Source organism: Centruroides vittatus, unplaced genomic scaffold (genome assembly GCF_030686945.1).
Source record: "Centruroides vittatus isolate TY-2023 unplaced genomic scaffold, ASM3068694v2 contig_18, whole genome shotgun sequence".
NCBI lineage: Eukaryota > Metazoa > Arthropoda > Arachnida > Scorpiones > Buthidae > Centruroides > Centruroides vittatus.
In genome coordinates this window covers 6915862-6936715 of record NW_027121101.1, presented here as the reverse complement: position 1 = coordinate 6936715, position 20854 = coordinate 6915862, and the positions used below count along the sequence as shown (strand labels likewise).

The 20854-nt window shown below is 32.6% G+C and overlaps 3 protein-coding genes across 9 annotated transcripts in view; 1 reads left to right on the top strand and 2 right to left on the bottom strand.

The window, feature by feature from the left end:
• Positions 1 to 4565: 4565 nt before the first annotated feature.
• Positions 4566 to 6121, top strand: LOC136969732 (QRFP-like peptide receptor). Its single transcript, XM_067264013.1, has 2 exons — positions 4566 to 5531; positions 5899 to 6121. Exons 1-2 carry the CDS (start codon positions 4788 to 4790, stop codon positions 6100 to 6102), a joined length of 948 nt encoding a protein of 315 aa, XP_067120114.1. The 5' UTR covers positions 4566 to 4787; the 3' UTR covers positions 6103 to 6121.
• Positions 6122 to 7203: 1082 nt separating this feature from the next.
• On the bottom strand, positions 7204 to 12140 carry LOC136969641 (uncharacterized). The gene is made up of 2 exons (XM_067263909.1): positions 11560 to 12140; positions 7204 to 10369 (listed from the first exon to the last, which is right to left on the bottom strand). Exons 1-2 carry the CDS (start codon positions 11632 to 11634, stop codon positions 9068 to 9070), a joined length of 1377 nt encoding a protein of 458 aa, XP_067120010.1. The 5' UTR covers positions 11635 to 12140; the 3' UTR covers positions 7204 to 9067.
• Positions 12141 to 14875: 2735 nt separating this feature from the next.
• LOC136969637 (serine/threonine-protein kinase Genghis Khan-like) overlaps positions 14876 to 20854 on the bottom strand; it is a 190014-nt gene continuing 184035 nt past the window's right edge. For all 7 annotated transcript variants that reach the window (XM_067263897.1, XM_067263901.1, XM_067263898.1 and 4 more), the window contains 2 exons: positions 16090 to 16241; positions 14876 to 16011 (listed from right to left, as the gene is read on the bottom strand). In XM_067263897.1, coding sequence (XP_067119998.1) covers positions 15895 to 16011; positions 16090 to 16241 — 269 coding nt within the window. In that variant the 3' untranslated portion in view covers positions 14876 to 15894. The remainder of the gene's footprint in view (positions 16012 to 16089; positions 16242 to 20854) is intronic.

Sequence of the window (20854 nt, the reverse complement as noted above, 5' to 3'; positions counted from 1 at the left end):
ATAATAGTTGCTGTGGCAACCAACTGTCTCGCGGACAAGATGCACTTAGCGAATGTATCATTAATCTCGAAACAAAATATCAGATAGCCGACAAATTTGTATTCATAACAAATCGTCGCAGTTTGTAGCCATTTCTAACTACCTTTTTTAATTTTCTAGATAATTAGATTGAGTCCAACAATTACAATAGTAATCTCCAAATTCTCCGTATTGCGCTATAAGCAACGTTTAAAATTAATGTTTACAATTAATTCGGCGTACGAGATAAAAATTTATGACGTGATGAGTTTCTCCATCGAAGAAAGTAAAAAAACACAACACGATATATTCTGATAATTTGATGATTTTTCGACGGCGATACGATCTTTCCATTATGATGGATTTTATCGGATCTATTATGAAGGTCGAGTTCAAATCAATTTTTTATGTGTGGCGGTTGTTAATGTAAATGCAGCAGTCGCCCATTACATATGCAACGGAGCGATCGGGCATTAAGAATCGTCGATACTTTTCGGAAGTAAATTCCTATCCGTAACGAGAAGCCATTTTTATAAGTTGGAAAAGGCATATTTGGTTATTTCCATCATCACGTGACAATACGCCGTATAGCTGGGTTACGGAAAAAGTAACCCTTCTAGGAAACGCTGCAAAGACCATAAACAAACAGAAATTAGTAGCCCCTCCATGTTAATTTTCCTTTTCCCCCGCATACTTCCCCTTCGTGGAACTATCTGTTCGAACAATAAACACAGCACCTGGACACATTACGTACCCTGGACACGTGTCATCGCGTGCAATGCCTATCAGAAAATATAATGTATAGCTCATATTTAGTTCTCCGTAGCCGATAGTGCTGGACGCAGATGGGGCGATAATCGATGGATGGCAGAAACACAGCCTTACATCACGTATTTTCGTGCCATATTCTAAATCTCCCTTTCTGTAACAGTTGACGGCTGTTGTGTACCTGTAGCTGCGATGAAAGGTCAGCGATCGAATCAGGATACACACACTACCGATAAAAAATTTTTCCAGATAAGTGAATAGAGGATCGTTATATGCAAATTTGGCGCCCAACGGCCATTCGAACACATCCGAGCGCATTAACTTAAACAGACTTAATCATTCAGGTCAGTAATTCTTCGCGGCTCGTCTTTAAACGATGACCCGGCCGAACCACTATTTTTAATTAAAATAACACGTTTTCAAGCGCTCAAAATCGTTTTTAACTTAGGTATTAGGAGCGCCAACGTACAACGCAGCCAGTCAAAACCCCCACCGACACCGCCACTTGTTCATTTTTCACACGTAATCTACTTCGATTCCATCATTAAAATCCTGTTTATTCAAAACTAAAAAGCCGTTTCCCGTAATTTAAAAACTTTAAATATGATTTAGACGATTCTACAAAGGCCCAAGACCGACATATTCGAAAAAATATCTGATTTACGAGCCTGGAATATTATTACAAAACGTTCAAACACGTTCACCTTATTTATTACGTTATTAAATAGCCTACCACGAAAATATAAATATAATATTATATTTAAACGATTAAATAATAAATTCTTATAATTTACCACGAATAATATAGACTAAAAATAGAGTAAGTCCGGCCGTCATCACAGGCTTAAGCCGCTATCCGGTTCACAGGTTAAAGCGTAAACTACATTTTAGTTTTGTGCTCGAAGCGGTACAAAGAGTTAATTTTGTGTAACAATTATTGTTACCGTTTAACAGCGGATCCTTTAATGAATAAGTAAAAATGAAAATTCTTTACATCGCCCCGAAAATAATATGTAGAATTAATATTTAAATGTGTTTACTTTAATATTTATTACGGCGCAAAACCGGAAAGAATTATCTCTTTATGGGGGAAACCCGATAATAACCTCATTTGCATCATAAACGCCATATTCAACTCTTGTATAATATAATCACAAATCCATTCGTCTTTGAATGAACGAGGATCTGATAGAGCCGCATTATCGTCTACGTAGATGTGCCATCGTTTCCTCTTTATAAATAATTACATTTTCGGCAATTGATGCCTACCGGCTAACAAATCCGACCCATTACACTTTTCGACTTAAAAAAATCCTCTAGTAAATTTATTTTTAAATATCGTTAATAGTTGACGTGCCGGATAATTAATTACCTTTTTCTTTTTTTTAAAAAAATAATATTCTAATTAAAAATTTTCAAACTTTATCTTCGGTTTTAATTAACATTTATAAAAGTTTAAAAATCGAATAGTTTCTAATTAATATTCTCGAAATGTATTTTGAAAATTATTTATGAAATTTTCATTTGCAAAACAGTTTTTTTAATCATTCTATACATTTCTGAATAGATTGCGCTCATTTAGACGTTCCGTTTCTAAATCACAATCATCACGCACGCCAACCAAAATAAAAAATAAAAAAAATTGTTACGTTAATATCGTAACCTAACAACGCATTAATAACAACCGTAACGTTTTCCAGCAATAAGTGCAATATATAAGATATGATTAAAATATCCAAACTCTTATTGGTTAATTAAAAAGTCGTTAATTTCAAAATGACCAATAATTTCGTCGTAAAGAAGCGTTACGATTTTTAAAAAATAATTTAATTATCATTAACTGTTTAAATCTAAATTACATTAATTGAAATGCGTTTTTTTAAAAATTAATTTTACTACAGAACGGTATAATATATATATTTTTAAATAAAATTTCACTTTATTTTTATATTTTTAAAGGATAAAAAGACCATTTACTGTTTTTTTCTTTCATTTTACATTTAAATATCTTCGGAATTATTTTATTTATTTTTTAAAAAATAATATATTTATTTGCAAAGTTCTTGATGATTTTTTCGAAAAATCATTTACCATGTTTTTTTTTTATTAGATGAAATATTTTAATATAACTCTTAAATTTGTAAACAAGTTTTTCAAAACTTTAACCTAGAAACGCAATTTTTATATTTTTATTTTTAAATCCTTTGGAGAATTACATTTTTATATTTTTAGGAATAAAGAAAAAAAGAAATTAAGTAGTCGACGGTGCATGTTTTTTTTTTCTTTTCAGAACTACATCGGCAGTTAATTAGCAAACATACAAGACCATTGGATTTACATGTTTTGTAGACCATCAAGGTCATTCAGTTTTCATGGACAGTTAATGGAGACTTAAAATCTCGAGACCATTTGGTCCAGTTTTATATATATGACAGAGTTAGACAAGTAAAGGTTTTCATCACGATAAAATCTACCATTTTGGTATTGGTTTCAAGGAGGACGATAGCAAAATCTCCAAGGATGTATATAAAATCACAATATATCTTCTCTTTATATAATCTGCAGGCGTCTAAGTCGCCACTTAACCATTTTAACCGCACTTTACACGTATTACAATAAAACGGTTTACCTTAAAATTACGATAAAGGAAATTCTCGTAAACCTTAATAACGTAACAATTTATTTAAATTAAATTCGCTCGGACGATTGTGAAGATAGAAGTAGGAAAAAAAAAAACACTAAGGGAGCAACAGTTTACGGCGTTTTAAAGCGAAAAGATAGTAAAAAACGGGATTGGCTTTAAAAAAAAAGTTGGAAGAAATAAAATTCGTCCATTGTCTACTTGTAAAGCATTTTTCTATTGGAAGAGGAAATCACGTGGGAATGGTTGATGGCCGTTGCAAAGGCTCTAGAGAGATCGTATTAAAACTGTAATGAGAGTAACTCATAAATGATGGCAAAGTCATAACTGTATCGTTTATCGCTTCGACCTTGCCGAACCGAGGGATAAAATACGGTTAGCGTTCTTAGAAAACAACTGCAAATAAAGACGGTTAATTCCGTTCGATGAGTTACACGAGCGGTGATAGTCCCAATGTGACTTGTAACTGTTAACTTCATTAATGCTTGTAGTATTTGGTACAGATTAACAGGGCTGTGGGAAATACCCGCTGCGTAACGCTTCTATGTCGTGTCTGATAGTCGTTACTCCGCTGGTAGTATAGCAGTTCGGGGCGGGGACGTCTCCGCTACATAAGGCCGAATATTCCTTATAGTCACTTACAAATTACTACAATAATAGGAATATACAGAGTCGAGAGAAGTATTTCGGATGTTTATGGTTTATTTAAAATGCCGTATACGTCACGCGCCCGTTACGACCTAATGATGTTTTCGTTAATGTACCTACTACCGATCTAGATTAATGTTTCATTATTGTTAATATAATTTGTTATTGTTGTTACGGTGTTACCTATACTTTCGACGATGAAATATTTATCAGTTCTATAATTTCTTTCCTTACTACAAATATCTGTTTTTTTACGACCTGCCGTAAATAACCGTATATATTTTTTACATACAAAGTGATAAAGAATATAATAAAATATGGTATCTAAGTCTTTGATTCTGAATTACGATGGCTTTTCTCTTAACTTACTCCCTACGATCGATATTTTGCATAGAAACTTGGACATCAGAGTCAAGAAATTGGGCGGAGTCGTTGGCACGTTACGAGACTTTAAATAAGTGATATACTATAACGTAATTTTACAGTTGATTTAAAATTTAAATAAGAATAATTTATTCTTTTATAACTGTTTATGGAATGATACTCGACGACGTCAGAATTAATATCATTGGCAAGTTTCATAAACTGGGTTTGATAGAAAACTTAATCTTGAAAGTAAACACTCCTTTGGCACTTAGAAACAGAAGCCATGTTATATAAAGTGTAAGTGGAGTAGCGTATAAAACGATAAGGCACAGACTTGGGTTTAAATATGTCGAATTCGACAGTAAATAGATATGCTAGCAACGAAAAAATTGCCATGTGCGCCATTTACAACGTTTTGTTCGTTTTAATCATCTTCAGTTGTGCCACGGTTATCGTCACTATTGTCACTCAACCGATTCTTCGCAAAGCTTTCAACTATTACGTCCTTTCTCTTTGTTTCTCCGATATCTTGGCTTCTTCGGTGATAGTCCCCATAAATACTTTGATCTTGTTAGAAAAATTGTCCAAGACACACTTATGCTTGATTTCTCAATTAAGCTTTCTTTTGGAAGTGGCACTGTTTAACAGCATCTATTCCGTTGTAGCCATTGCCATGGATAGACACAGAGCCATCGTTCGTCCTCTCAATCTTCGGCAGGGACGTCCTTTCTTATGTGTTTTTTTCATTTGGTGTTCCGGTCTACTTTATGTCCTCCCCAGATTCGTGGTCGTTCGTAAGATGAGCTCATGTAAATTGGATGATAGAGAAGAATTGGTTTTCAACGTGATGGATTTGATAGTGGCTTATATTGTTCCTGTGATGATTGTCACCGATCTATACCGTCGCGCTATAAAAGTTTTGAAGGAGTCCCAAGATACTACACCGAATATGATTGCGCATCGGAGAAAACGTCGAGCTATAAGAATGATTGTTGTGATATCTTCGATTTTTGCTGTTTGCTGGTTGCCATATCATCTGCTGGGTCTTTTCAATAGAGATATTTTCAGCAACACCGCCGCAGTCAGGAAGGTAAGTAGCAATTAGTGAAATGGACTTTGTGAATGGCATATATCTATTTCGAATCTGCTTGAGACCTGTCATCAACTAAACAGTCGTCAGCAAAATCCATTCTACGTGTCTTTCACCTCTATAATTTCAACATTTTTTTTCTAAGTGTGGTATTTAATGAAATCTTTAACGTCATTTAGTTTAGCTGCGAAAATAATTAATAGTTAAATCGCAGCTGGTAAAGTTCTATTAGAGTGAGTTTTTTTTGGCTAGATTTTCAGTCCGTTAAAGACGAAAAATAATCGTTTTTAATTAAAATTAAATTTTAACTCACTAAGACGTTTTTTGTTTATTAAACGTTAATTATTTTTTCTATTTTCGATTTCAGTTTCGACGTGTTTTACGTTACGTCAGCACAACTCTAATTCTTCTCAGTGGATGGATAAATGTCATTATTTACGGTTACTTCAACGAATGCTTTCGAAAAACCTTCCATTTATTATTAAGAAAAGTCTTTAATTGTTCACTTCGCTCGAAGAAAAACGTAACAGCCGCATTTGTAAGTCAGCAAAATACATCTTCCAATGAATAATAAATCTTAGATTATCATCGATTATCGTAGGTAAACTTTAAGATTATATATATTTAAATTTATTACCACGTTTAATCTAGATAAATACAACAGTAGAGTAATTAAAATAAAAAAAATTGTATTGGATATTACATTATCCATGTCAGGTAACATACTTAAACTTGAAAAAATCTCCAGGTAAATAAATTAATGTAATAAATGGTTAATGAGTAATCCAACGAGAATAATAAATAAGTTTCAGTAATAAAATTAATTAGTTCAGACCCTAAGGTTAATTCGATAGAAAGCTTTATGGTTCGAAACTTCAGTTGACAGATGACTCCGCCCAATCTACGCACTTTTATATATCTGACCTGATTTACCATCGGTAATTATAATATGTTAATATAATTAAATTATCCACGGTAATTAAAAATATTAAAGGAATTAATTCAACAGAATATAGTAGTCGTGGTGGAGTGCGGCTTCACCGCAAATACAATGAATGCTGCAGGAAAGTAACATTTACAGGATCAATTCTGTATTTTCCAATATAAGTATTGTTTCAAACCTTAAACGGAGTAATTTTTCCCTTTTAGCGTATTGATATCTGCATAAATATTGCACTGGTAGACGCCTGATTTGGTAAAATGGATAAATCCCGGCAGATAAAAATATTTTAGTAAGATTGTAGCATTTCAGATCGATAAATTAAGTACGTGGAACTCTTTTAAAAAATGCGTTTTAACAGATTACTATCAATTTTGGTTTCGAATTATGCTGGGACTTTCTTTTTCGTGCATCGCACGTGAGTCGAAGACAGCTCATAAATCAAAGACATGCAGAATTTTAAATATTGTCGCGGCGGTTTTCTCTGGAAAATAAATAATATAAAAGGCTGCTACACAAAACTCGAAAGAAAAAGCAGAATTGAAAAGTTTGAATGAAGCAAATTTGCTTAATGATGTGGATTGTTTTTTAGTGCTATTTATCTTTCAGAAATGAAATTCTAAAATAAGTAATTTAAATGATTTTTCTTAATATGGAGTCATAATTTACAATTTGTTTTGCTTGTATTTTAGAATGTATTTAATTTTAGGGACGAGTTTTACTGGAGATTTGTTTTTAGATTAGACAAAATGAAAAATTGAAAAAGTTGAAGCGAATATTAATCATAGTAGTATAAATGCAAATTTTGGTTATAATAGGATGTAGAAGTTTGGCCAATTATCTAGCAACAGATAAACAAACAACACCTGTTATAATATTTGAAAATATTGGACGATTTCCTATTCGGAAGCGAGTTCTTCTATCAAACTTACTTAAAAGCGAGTGGACTCATTTTTACATCGTTGAACAGATTCTACTCGCCGACAACATGTCGCCTTTTTGCCAGTTTATTGACTGTGTGATTTAATATATTCCTGTCAACTGGAATCGACAGAACCGGCGCCTGGCTCCGAGCCAGTCAGTTCAAGAGATGACTCACCTGTTGACTCACGCACAAGCAAAGTGTTAAAGCCAAAGTAGACATCTCATCGTGTGCACTCTCCGCTAATTAAGTACAATATTTGGTTTTTTATAATCACCCGAGAATTCAAAAATCATTACCGGGCTGCAGACGTTTTGTCGATTTAGGTCCCTTCAATCCATTAACGGCCGAACGGAAAAGGTGTAAATTACGTTGTGCCTCGCTAGGAATTTGTCTGTCTTCCTCCGACAAATCCCCGAGAGTTGGTCATCAAAAGAACTAGTTCCTAAATGGAAATTATTGTATTTTTCTTTCATTTTCGTTCGCCGGTATAATTATAATTTTCAAACTAATTTTCTTTATATAATTATCGGTGCAGAGTGTCATCTCTCGGTGTCATTTGTCGGATGTCGGCAACCGTAACTAATTTGCTTGTTATTGAATTCTCGAGTAGGTTACGATTGAATTAATACGAATATAATTTAATTTGCGGGACACACAACACCGTTTCTATTATTATTCAAGTTGTGCGGATAGAGCCGTATCCGCCCGAGTCTAGTTATTATGTCATGCAAAATATACACATCACGAAAGGACACGAGATATTCCTCTCGTGTAAGTAGACAGTGAAATATCTGGTAAAGTTCCCACGGGCGACAAGATTTATAAGGTATTGGGATCGTCAAGGAGACACGGGGTGGAGAAAATAGATAATATGATTTACTACAACTAATTTAGAGGCAAACACCATTTGACCGCGCCTCCCATATCGCTAGCGATTTTACACGGAGACAGAAATATGCAGATTATCTTATAAAACAAATTAACCTCTAATTTAGTAAACACGCGCCATTTAAAATAAAATAGACGGGTACCAATAAAATAGATGCATGTGAATGTCCACGTGTTCTCGGCCTAAACCCACCTCCTAAGTGGTATCTCGCGTGTAGGGTGGCAATATGCTCACCCGCCACACGCCGGTACCGAATCGTTTTGGTTACGGTACAGAACTGAATCTTATTTTATTCCCCCCCATTCCTCTTAACATCGGTAGGTGAAGGGAAAGAATACGGAATTTGCGGAAGAGAGAAAATTCCGGAGAATTGTCAATGACAAATCCGTTTGGTCCACGCCAAGTCGATTTAGAAAGCAGCGGGTTTGGCACGGAATATCGAGATGGAGGAGTTATTTACTAGATGCTAGATAAGAGGGGGAAAAAGTTTGACGTTTTTCCTGCACAATCGTTCCGACAGACAGATTAGGTACGGAAGATCAAGAAAGATGCGAGTGTGCTTCCAAGTGGACAATCGGAGCGAATTTCGAGTGGAAGAATGACAGTGTAGCCAATCGCACTGACAGCATCGCAACTATAGTTAATTGAACGTGTCTAAGCCATTGAAAGTCATTTGTGAAGCGGGATCGAGTCGAATAAAAGCTCTTTATTAAAAAGAGATAGGGAAAAAACATCGGTCTGGAAAATCTTGCCTTTCTCGACGCTCAAAACTTCCATTTTGCCTACGACCTTAAATAACATTCCGAATCCGCAGTCTGCATTCTGGAAATGGGCGGTATAGAAGACAACTTCGCCTTTTCTCTTTCGTAGTTAAATTGTGCCGGACGACGACGGAACGACATTTCTGATTTAGCATCCTGAACGGACGACGATCCAAAATCTGAATTTGTCGCTTCGTTCTCGTGTGGTTTTCTAGTAAAATCCATTTGTGACTGCTGCTTCGGGGAAGATTTGCACTTGTAATCACAATATTTAATTAATATATCTCGTTGTATTCTGTCGCCTTTTGTGAGGGGAAGTATCTTACTACGCGATTTAATAGGCTTTGTATGCGTTATCATCGAAGAATTTCTTTGTGGACGAAACTGACAATTGCCGTTTTGCCTTTTCGAAAGAAACCAACGTTCCATATTTTCGGTTTGTTGCAGATTTTTATCATAATCTAGCAGATGAGAAGTTTGAATGCAACGTAAATATTTCATTTCACTAATTTCTCGATGCCAATAATCTTTGTTGGAAGCGACGTTACTTGCACAGAAGCAAAATGGGATGAAGTCTGTGTCTCTATAAATTACGGTTTCGCTGGTAGATGTCGATGATAATGAATTCAAATCGTCCGCATTCTCCAATAACTCGTCCGACTTCTTACGCAGTCGTTTACAACGTTTAGATAAACATTTACAAGGACACCCTATGCTGGATTTCTTAGAATGAACCCCGTTACGTCTGGTTGGCTTTTTAGATGGGGATGGATCACGTTTCCTACGACTTTTAGACAAATCCGGTTCCCGATTGGTCTTAGGTTCTTTGAGATGCGGTTTATTACATTCGATATACTGGCATTTAGGAATATGCCTTTCCGCCACCTTAGGCGCAAACCTACGTAAACAGTAGCAACAATGAATGTAATGCGGATTATATGATGGTGTGGGAGGAGGCAACTTAGACAAATCGAGTCCCCTGGATATATAAGACTGAACTCGTCTTCCTTCTCTCATGGCACGAATGAATTCCTCGTGCTTCTGTCTCCATTGAGTATACTGCATTCTCGGTTCTTTTAATCGCCTCAAAATTAACGGTAGATAAGCTTGTAAAGGAGTGCCTTTAAGTCTATGTTTTCTGGAGTCGAAAACCGGACGATTCTTATTAAATACTTTCTCACAGATGGCCACGTGAATGTCCAAACGATTCGGATTAAATTTTCGGTGACAAACGCGACATTCCACTCGTAGAAAATATTCGACATTCGAATTGACTGAAATGACTTTCTTTTCTTTACTACTGCAGGCGACTTTTACTTTATCCTAGGAGGAAAAAAAAAAAAATTATATATTCAACATTGGAGGAACGATCTTAATTAATGTTCCTTTTCAATCGTTACAACAAAACATACGATCTAATTTTAAGAAATCCCTTTAAATCTAGTTTCAAAATCATAACTTCTGCACGGAAATTTGCTCGATAATTATATTTATTTAAAGCTAAATAACGATAATCGTACATAACTTATAATCTGACGAAAACAATTTCACTGATTAAGATTAAAATGAATAATTTGATGTCCATTTTTTTCGCATTTATTGTTTAAAACTCAGGCGTGCAATCACGATAAATCAAGATTATGTTGTAGTTGCGATAGAGAAGCAACTAAAGCACGAACTGAATTCTAAATACACTACGAATATGGAAAATTGAAAAGGTTTCTTCGAACACATCGGCATTTTTGATTTTCGACTCATCACATACAATTGAATTTGTTAAATTACTTCACATTCTCCCAATATTTCAGGCGGACGAATAAATATTTTGTTCTTAAAGATAACACTGTAGACTGTACATGTATATATATATATAAACCGCAAATTAAACTGAAATTATTATAATCTGCGAGACAATCTTGGAACAAATGAAGTGAACGCATAAAGTGAACCCTGAAACATAAATTGTGAATTTATCTAAGCGAAACATCGCAACACGAACAAGTCCAATAACGATCTTTGAGACGTATTGTGTTATGCACTAATACTAATCAAACATTCTATAAAGTGGAAGATAAGCCAAGTAGTGTAGATTCAAGATGGCGACTGTAGAAGATAAAGTACAGAAAGCTGGGTGTGTTCGCACTACTATAAATCATTGATTTATCTCGTCGGCCGGTTGTTAATAAGTCTTAAACAGTGGAGTTAGGATAGAGATAAGTGCGAGATGAATAAACCGAAGACTGGGGGTTGGCACGGCTAAATCAATTGAGATCGGGGAGTTGGCAGAATGATATTAAGAGCGGAAACACGTTTCACACTTAATTCCCGATCCGAAGTCAAATTTATAATAATGCGTCAGAGTTTATGCAGGTAAACATTTATAATTAATTTCTATAAGTCTTATTGATATTAATTTCTCAAGGAAATGGATGAAGATGTTCTAAAATTAACTCAACCGTTCATACCGAAAACGGAGTTAATCGCTAAGAAAAACTGAAAATGTCGACACTTACTGATTGGAGTTCCACGTGACTAGTCGAATCTCGAACACATCTCTTTGTACTTCCGCTACTGTGCTTAGAAGTCATCAAGTCTTATTTATTTTGATTTGTACAGAAAGGAGACTATCAGTCAACTCGATGTTCGAAAAAAACTTGAAAATCATTTCAAATACCATTCTAATTTAATCGAAGTCTTCGAAATCCGTTAATCAAGACGAAATGATTAAATGAAGATTTGGCGAAAGGGAAAATCGCTAATCGAACCGATTGATTTGTCGTGAGAGAAAGGGTGAAACTTTCTTAAAAACCAATTCTAGAAAACGAACGGAAATTAAAATAAACAGTGTTGACGTCATCGGAAGATTTACTTTATTAATTTTTTTCCCCTATTCTCGTTTTTCTTTTTGTTCGTTCGGTTTCAATCAGAAATTTCCATTTACTGGTTAAGTATGTAGCAAATCAGTTCAAGTATCTCATCATCCATTTGCATTGTCTCCATTTCGACTCCATTTACCGGAGTTTAAACTTACTACAATTTTAAAAATTGTTTTCCGCGTCAATTTTCGTTTTCTTTTCTTCTGGAAGGTGTTTCGTAGTTACTATACGTCTCCATTCTTTTAAAATTGTAGGATGGGATTTCCTTTACGGAGAGGACAATTTTCGACCATTTTCCATGTCATTCTGACTTTGATTCGTCCGTCCTCTTAGCAATACACTTCTATAGAATTGTTCCGAAAGAAAATTTCTCGGTCATTTCCTCGATCGCCTACAAAAGAAAAGGAAAGAAAGAAAGAAAGAAAAAGGAAAATAGCTGAAAAACTCTATCATTTAACTTGTGTTATTCCTTCGATTCTACATTAACAGCAAAAGGAATAAAATACCTCTGAAGGAATTTTTCCCCCGGTCTAAAAAACAGTAAAATAAATCCATTAATTAGAGAAAAAAAGGAATAAAATTATTAAAAATAAACGTAATTTTATAATCACGTAGAGAAGAAAATACAATGCTTAAACAAGAACAATCTTATTCATTTTATATTACAATTGGAGCCATTACTCTAGATAATCTGAAGTCGTCTAGGATCAAATAATAAATGCATCTTTCCTATTATAAAACATATGAAAAATTATCAGAAAACAGATAAGAAAATTGGAGAGACAGACAGACATTCGGGACGATCGTATAACGTTCCATTCGGTTTAGATATCTAAACCGAAAATCAATGAATGCATTTTAAACTAGTACTTTAGAAATCAAGAGAGCGTAAAGAAGGTAAAAGAACTTTACAATTCTTCTTCGCAAATTACCACCAACCTTTATAAAACTTTCCGATCTTTATACTGTATTTGAATACCTTATGGTAACGAAATTTTATGAACTTTTTTTATGATAAAGGAGGAGAAATGAATTTTGAAGAAAAGTAAAGAGGGAAAAAGCCTTCTTGGTTAATTTAATGCATTTCAAAAACGGGTTGAATGGAACTTCTAAATTAGAATAATTCAACGTCCAATTTATCTCAGGGGCTTTTGACAATGGCCCCATCTCCGCAGGGTAATCACGTAGCTTGCACAAGATAAATGAGATTGCACGTTGAGTGAATTTGAAGTTTCCTGTTTAGTTAAGAATATATTTCTATTATATTTAACCGACTACTATTAGTTTCGTCTTCACTTTCCGCACTTTAATATGTTCTGACGAAATTAAGCTGGTTATAAAACTATAAAAGATTTTATTACACTCCATCCCCAATGTCCAGATACGTTCTTGAAAATGTCACGCTTCAATTACTATTCAATACTTTTGGGCGGAGGCAAGTGTCCTTAAAGAATTAAGGTTTTAGAAATACTACACTTAGCTTGCATTACTGAATACCGAAAAAGGGAGGTCCACCTTACTTTAAGAACTTGGAGAAATTCGATAAAAATACCTACATAATAATAATAAATATATAATCATTTGTTAATATTACTATAATCAATTTCAAATGCCAGATTATTAAAATCAATTAATTTAATCAAAACTGTATAATAATAAAACATTATTTATAATAATTGGAGACGAGAAAATATATCTAGGATTATCAAGTTTAGATTGATGAGTTGAGAAAGGAAAATGTCAAATAAAAATAAAAGTTGAAAATAAAAGAAATAATAAATATTACTGATGTGTGTTTTATTCTTTTGAAGGATGAAATACTGAAACAAAAAAAGGAAACTGAATAATTTTGTCAATACTTATTTTGTAACAAATGATTGATGGCTGTACTTATGTGATTAAATGTCAAAGTATTTACATATTCAGATGAGAAAAATCCTCAATTTTTAAGACTGTTATTTATTACTACTGCAATTTATTTAATATTAGAATAATACTATACATAAATTTTTAAACATATTATTATGCAAAATATCCTTAACAGTAATTTCCATTGCTTATATCAAAAGAAACTAGGAGAATTGTTTGTCATTCCACAAAAAAAAAATAACTGTTAAAATTTATGTATATTTTACTTATTGAAAATTCTTTATACATTATTTTTAATATAAAAAATTATATTAAAATATAAATAAATGAGAACATATATTTTAATCTATAAACCAACAATTTCATTTTTAAAATATTATGATTGATAATTACCTAAACTTTAATATTATATCATTCTATTGATTAATGCAGAACAGAGGAAATATCAGCATGTCTCCACTGAATACTGAAAATGATTGAAAGGTTTAAGAGGGGACATCAACTATTGACTTAGACATAACTAAATCACTCAGGCTTTAAGATAACGAATCTGGTGACAAGGAAAAGATGAAATTGTATTCATCATAGACAAAATGAATAGAAGTGAATTTCTTGTTATAATGATATAATACTTGGATTATAGTAAATGACAGTGAACTAATGGCAATACTTTCTTGTCCAACTCTTCTTATTTTCAGCAATTTAAAAAAAAGGAAAGGAAAGTCATTCAGGTCTAATCATTTGCTTCATAAATCTTTGATTTAGTTGAACATGAAGAATATTCCATTAGAAATTTAACTGTTCTCTGGAGCCCAATAAAAAAAACTATTAAATATTATTTCAGTTAAATATATCCAAGGACTATTCATTTAAATCATTCATTTTAACCACTTAAAATATATGTATGTATAATATATATAGTTTTACCTGTTTTAAAACATTTAAAGATTAGAGATTATATTCTCTAAATAGTTTTTATACTAAACAGCATAAGCTTATATTATTATTGAAATTTAATTATATTTTAATTTATGTATACTTCTAATTAAAAAAATAAGAAGAAGAATAGAAAGCAAAATCATAATATATTAAAAGTGTATTTTTTGTTTTATTTAACACATGAGTAGTAGTCTGTTACAACTTTTTAACAACTGGTTACAGAATTTTCTTTACTAGACATCAATTAGGATATGATGACATGATTTTTAAATCACACGCTTGTATGAATATTAGTAAAACAAAATTTAAATAGCAATTATGAAAATTTAATAATATTTGGTATGTCTATTTTTGAAACTATGGCTGCTTTAATAATTTTACAAAAATGAAAAAAAGCCATTTCCTTAAAAAAAAAGAGAAAATAATAATAATTAATAATAATAATAATAATAATATATTTAATAATTTTAAATCCATAAAAACATAACACAGCCAAACTTTATATTTGTCACAGGTCAACAAATCACAGTTTTATATACAAAAAATTTGATAAATCATTGATTTAAATAAATAAAAAGTATTTTTTGATTTATATTTAAGGCCTGCAATTTTAAAATTTTTAAATATATATGTATATATAATATATTTTTAATGCAGGTTAAACCATATCATTTTGATCAGTTATGGACTAAGACAATGATTAAACACAAATTTGGGGACATAAAATTCTAACATTTCAGTGTTATAAATGACTTTGTAACTAAATAAAAAAGTACAAAACATGATAAAGTTTATTTATAAACCAGTTCTATAAGAAAAAAGTGTAAAAAGTTCTGTAGCACCACCAAATTTTCTGGCAGTGTTTGGTCATTTAAACATCTTTCAGTACAATCAAATAAAACCTTTCTGATATTTCAGAGAAAAGACACTGCATGAAGAGCAAGTGCATCATTGTTATATGTGCTGGATACATTTATTGTCCAGGTGTTATGATTTTTTCTGCATTGTATGCTCATTGGTTTTCATGAAGTCTATTATTTTATTGTCCCCTATGATACATATAGTACTATGAGCAGTTTCCTATTACTACTCTTTCTTTCTCTTTCTTTCTGTATGGCATTTGTAAATTTTTCTAAACATACATTCTACTTCTTTAAGATTTATCTAACTCTGAGATTCATAACTGGATGATCCCTGATCCCTATGTTCACCTGGACTTGGAGGAGAGCTCAGAGTAGAACTGTTATTTGATGCTATAGAATGACGAGGACTTGACTGCTCCTAAAATTATCAAATCATATTATTTTCAATAACTAATAATTGGAAAATGTTTAATAATAGTTATATTTATAAACGTACGTCATGTCCAGATCCAACTGTCTGATGACTCAAGCTGTGAATAGAGTGTTCTTGAGATGATAATGAACCGTCAGGTGAAACTGCTGTTAATGAAGATGGTGGTCGATGACCATGACTGTAATTAGCTATGGAGCATTTTGTCAAAGGAACACCTATAACAAAATGGAAGCAATTAAAAATTTTTATCTAAGTATAAAATTACAAGTTTGAATTTAAATAATGAGCTATAACAATATCAATTTTCAAAATTATAACAAATGATTCTCTAAACAGGTGTTAATTACCACATGGTTAATGGACTATTTTGTATATTCTGAATACTTTTAGATTTTTACAGATTTATCATTATATAAATTTGAAAGTTTAATTATATTTTATTTTCAAGACATAGTGTGGAAGCTATACTCTATATAAAATACATCTATATTATATCTTAGAAAGGTCTCATAATATAAAAGCAACATGTTTCAATACTGTCATCAAATCTCACACACAAACACTATCCTTCCAGCAATAATTCTTTACTGAACATGTTATTGAACTAACATTTTCAGCCACATTCATAGGCTTTCATCAGGTTCAAAATAACAAAATGGAATTCTCTTCATAACAAACATTCAAATGCAAGAATGCTCCAAGCAAATTAACAGATTTAAAAAATTTGGAATACATTTAAACTGGTATTCCATCAGAAGCACATAAAATAAATATAATAAAAGTACAAAGAAAAATGATAATACAGAAAATAAATAAAATTCATATATCCTACATCAAATAATAAGAACAAATGACACCCTTCTCAGAAGGTGTAAAAAGCCTTCCAGCCATCCTATCCCTTCAACTAAGGGGTATTGTATAAAAACCTCCAGATATGAAATAATGAATCCGTGTCTTTGTAATTGATGAACTTCTCTCCTTTCATTACCTTAAAAAATCTGCAGGAAACCAAAAGATCTAATGTGATGGGTGTTAAAGATGGTATGCACCATCTCAGCCTCTTACGAGTTAACTTTGATATTTGATATTGATATTTTATTCCAGTTTGTTTTATATGTTAGTGTTATCATGTTTGAAAGCAATATAGCATATGGCTTTTACAATAATTATTATGACTAACAAGAAATAACAAAAGTTCAGAAATATCATTAAAATCAATAATCTAACAAAATCAATATAGAAAATTAATTTAGCTAAAAAATTCAATTTGAAAATATTCCAAAATCTAATAACTGCTAGACCAGACTGGACAGTAAATACACATAATTTAGGTAAATTAAATGTTCTAATAACAAATAAAACATGAAAATAATAAATAAATAACATAAAAACTGTATAATGAAAATTGCATTTACTGGTTGCACACTATTGACTTTGGCATCATACATAATTATAGATATTTATTATATTACAATATAGCCTGATGGCCAAGGCAGTAAAGGCATCAGTCTACCACTCAATGGGGCTGTCCATAAATTATGTCTGCATTTTTCTTGAAATTTTTATAGATTCAACTGGACAGGAATGCATTTTTCTGTTTAAATTAAAGTATCACTTTGCTGCAGATCTGCAAGAAACCATAAAGATTGCATCATCCATGAGATCATAAAACATTTTTTATTTACTGAGATGCAGCCATTGGAAACATTGGCCAATGCAACAATGTTTCTAATGACTGCATCTTCCATTGGTATAAAAACTAATGTGAAGGTACACTTTATGCACAAAATGGAAAATTTTCAACAGTTAACTCCTTGTAAAATGTCTATAATTGCTTTAAATGCTGAAGATTTATCCTCTCATAAAATAGTGCAAAGAATACATTTTCATCAATCAACAATTGCACATTTGTTATAAAGGAAACATTGAAAGAAAAGCTGAGGTAAACATGTGAGTATACCATGCCAGAATATAATGCTGAAGTATCTTGGCATGTGAGAACATACTGCTAGCTCTTCCAAATTGAAAGTAAAGGGAAAGAGCAAATATGTGTAAAAGTGAATGCAAGAACTGTGCATCATCATCATCATCTGTTTAACATGGGATTATAAGACTATTGCCCACTTAAGAAGCTGTCAACAAGTAAAATGTGTAGACAGCAGCTTTGACATGTGAGATTCTGTTATGTTTTCTTATGAATCCAAATTTAACCTGCAAAAATCTGATAGCAAACCTATGTTAGGCAAAGAAAAGGTGAGGCCTATAACAGGAATTGCTTGATGCAGATAGTAAGTTCCAGTCAGTCAAATGGTGTGGGAGTGCTATCCAGCACAGGTATCAACAGACTATACTTTGTAAATGCAGTGTTCTAAAAAAATCTTACCCGCCAAGCTAAATCCAATAACCAAGAAACAATTTTGTAACACTAAATCCTGCATCTTCAAGGACAACTCTACATCATATCACTGTACCAAGATGGTGAGTAAAGTATAATGTGTCCTTTTTCTACAATTTGTTAGCATTGTGACCATAGGGCCGGTATCTCTTTGATACCACGTCAGGATGACACCACTGTATCCTTAGATTGATACAGAAAATCAATTGCGCGAGCGGTTACGTATGGGTTAGACCCGGAATGAAGCGAGTGGAGAGGATGACGGAAAGAACGCACCCAGAGATTTATATATAAAAATATACCCGTTTATTTTTTCCATAGGACTAATTAGGTACAAACGATTACTTTACAGGCGATGATAAGTTACATGACGCGCGATCCGCGAACATTAATCTACGTGGATTAGAGAGAGAGAGAGAGAGCTTACAAATATTCGCGTGTAGGATAAATACCTTAAGATATGTAGTCGGATGTCGATGTAATAATCGATGATATCCTTATAGACCGTTGTAGGCGTTCGGACTAAGAATAGATGATCTTGTAGTAGATCGTCGGTAATGACTCTGTCCACTAACAGGTAATAGTTGTTCAGATAGGAAGTGTAACGATGACAGTTCGGCTTGAATATAGATGATGAGGGAGGATCGGCAGCGACAGGTAACTATCCTTTTGAGCGCACAAACACACGGTCAGTAACAACTTCTTCGTCTTACTCATCGTGCTCCCTTTTTATATGGGGAGGGAGTTTGCAGGCCCTTCTTTGATTTCGTCAGAAGAGATGATCTTCTTGGACCAATAAAATTATTGGTGACGTAGTCGTGTCACCGAAATTTGACTCATCTTAACAAGGAACTCAACTCGTGGGAATCGAGTTTAAACTGTTCTTATCAACAGAATTTATCAGTTGATTTCCCGTTTAACTAACCCTTTTTGGTCTATTTCGTTCCGTTTTTGTATAAAATGTAGAGTTTGTATAAAATATAGTTAAAAGATTATAAAGGTACATATAAATGATAAAGTTCACAATATCCCGATCGTCACAGCATTATCATCACTTAACCTGACACACAAATTGTTGTTTAGGTAAAAAAAATTTCTTACAAGAGACCTAGCCCAGATCAGATGGCAAAACTGGCCACGTAACAGTTCTGATCTCAATCCTATTAAGAACTGCTAGCATATTTATGGATATAAAAATTTCAGATAAGAAGTCTGAAAATAAATAGCAACTGCAGGAGTAATTATAAGAGTTTGGTATCACAAGTTTGATATAGAATACTTGAATACACTCATTTACTATGTTGGAATACTCCAAAACTGTGTAGGCTCAGGATGATTCTACAAAGTACTGAGATCCCATTCAACCAGAAATAACTGTTCATGTTATGTTTTTCAGGCCTACTTACACTGTGAATTCCTTTTATTGCTTCCATAACTGAATGGGTATAGTTCTTGCGACAGTGTTCATTAACAGTATTTATGAGTCTATGGTGCAAATAACACTTAATTTCAATGTAGCATTATATGTAATAAATTGTATTTTATCAATTTCTTCTTCTTAGCTTCTCCCCTGTACTACATGTTATCATTAAAAATTCCATAGCTTAAATATGCTACTTTTCTTATCCGTTGAATGCTTTATGGTATATATATCATAGGTGATGCAATTTCTATGCTGCTACTATATATAGGTTGTTTCATTTAATCATTAAAAAATTAAGAAACTATTATTTGGTAGAATCATTCTTTTTCTTCTTCAAATAATGAACAGATATAAAAAAATCATGCCAGTATGTTAAAGCCATCAAGCTTGTGATAATGATAAGATGTTGATCTTGATTCCACCAAACAACAATAGTTTCCTAATGATTATTTTAGCATTTTCTTTCTTTTTTCAGTGAATTTCACAGATATTCCGGACATGTGTGCAGCCAGATAAAACTTCAAATGCATTTTTAGAAAAAGTATTTCAGATAAATGTTTGTTTTTTATGTAGAATCATAATATGTAATAAAAAATGGAGGTTATCCTTTAATAAAATGAAGTTGACCCTGTTTTCACCAATCGTACGATAAATATATGCCATCCATGATGAAACTGATAGAAGCATCTTGTGGTCTATCTTGTGGTCATTATATCTAAATTGTTAGACTTTAACTAGATATAATGAATTTTTCTGTCAAATGTGTATTTTTCATGTTATTCCAGAGGCTTGATTAAAATAAACTACCTTGTATAGCAAAAAATACTTACAATAGAAAATAAAAGGTATATTATCATTTATATTCGCATTGTCTTAGGTATTTGTAAGAAGTATTCAAGATAAAGACAATTCAAGACTATGTCACTCATATAGACATTAATGCACATTGGATTCAATGACAAATTACAATTAGAGGTGGGGTTGACAAAAATGAATAAGAGATGCAATGT